The sequence below is a fragment of the Sinocyclocheilus grahami genome, unplaced genomic scaffold, assembly GCF_001515645.1.
Source record: "Sinocyclocheilus grahami isolate Dianchi unplaced genomic scaffold, SAMN03320097.WGS_v1.1 scaffold8514.1, whole genome shotgun sequence".
Classification (NCBI taxonomy): Eukaryota; Metazoa; Chordata; class Actinopteri; order Cypriniformes; family Cyprinidae; genus Sinocyclocheilus; species Sinocyclocheilus grahami.
Window position 1 is genome coordinate 6,166 of NW_015512089.1, and position 939 is coordinate 7,104.

The window sequence follows — 939 nt, forward strand, 5'->3', positions numbered from 1 at the left end:
TTTTTTTTGGCCAATCAGACAATGCTAATGGTTTCATCTTTCTAGCCCTGGGGAAAAGAGCCGTAGACACCCAAGGACACAGTTTTGAGATCAGTGCAATAATCCAAATTGCATTTAAAAGCTCCTCGAAAAGGATTGTGATTAAAACAAATGTGGCTCATAAATTTGTCTCTGCGGCACATGTTGTGTTTAATGAAATTTCATGAGGCTCACTCTGCATGGCATAATGGAGGGAGAAAAAGTGGGAGGGAGAGAAGGATGGGGGGAAGTGAAAGGAAAGAGAGAACGATAGCTGCAAAGGAGAATGGAGAGGGTAAGATAGAGGAGAATGATATCAAATCCATCTTGCTGGGGGTAAACGGAGATGCTGCGCATGTTAATAAATGGCCACATCTGCTTAAGCCTGATAGACACATCCAGGCGACGACAGAAGCTCGCGCCCCGTCACTCATGCGGGTGCCACAGCAACTGCCAGAGCTGATAATTGTCTGCCCTGTGTCTTTGTGTGAGGTTGGCAAATTCATAATCATCCTTTTAAGATTCTGCATCTGGGCGCGGCCAGAAGGCTGTGGGGAGACAGAGTTATTGTATGGGGTTGGTCGGTCAGCATTTTCCTTTTATTAATCTCTCTGCTTCTTCTCATCATATTTAGAGGATTTGGAAGATATGAATAGTGTTTATTAGAACAGTGACACCATGTAAATGAGTTGTGTATCACAGCATCCTTATCTCTATCTCCTAAATCTGTAGGCATGCAGGACCTAGTTGCAGATTTAAAGATAAAAATTATGGAAAGTGCAAACGGAGGACATGAAGGACGTAACAAAAAAGCAAAAATCGAGCTCATAAAGGTCAAAAGCAATGCTGTTGTCAAATTAGGCTAAATTGAAATAATAAATTAAATGTTTTTAGTAATTATTAGATTGTTTTATTTAAACA

General features: G+C 40.9%; 1 protein-coding gene across 1 annotated transcript in view; it reads left to right on the top strand.

Annotated features, from left to right (window-relative positions):
* The window catches only part of LOC107578041 (BEN domain-containing protein 4-like), a gene marked incomplete at both ends in the record, with an annotated part of 9,408 nt that overhangs the window by 6,161 nt on the left and 2,308 nt on the right, over positions 1 to 939 (top strand). Inside the window, one exon of the mRNA XM_016264041.1 lies at positions 540 to 568. Coding sequence (XP_016119527.1) covers positions 540 to 568 — 29 coding nt within the window. The remainder of the gene's footprint in view (positions 1 to 539; positions 569 to 939) is intronic.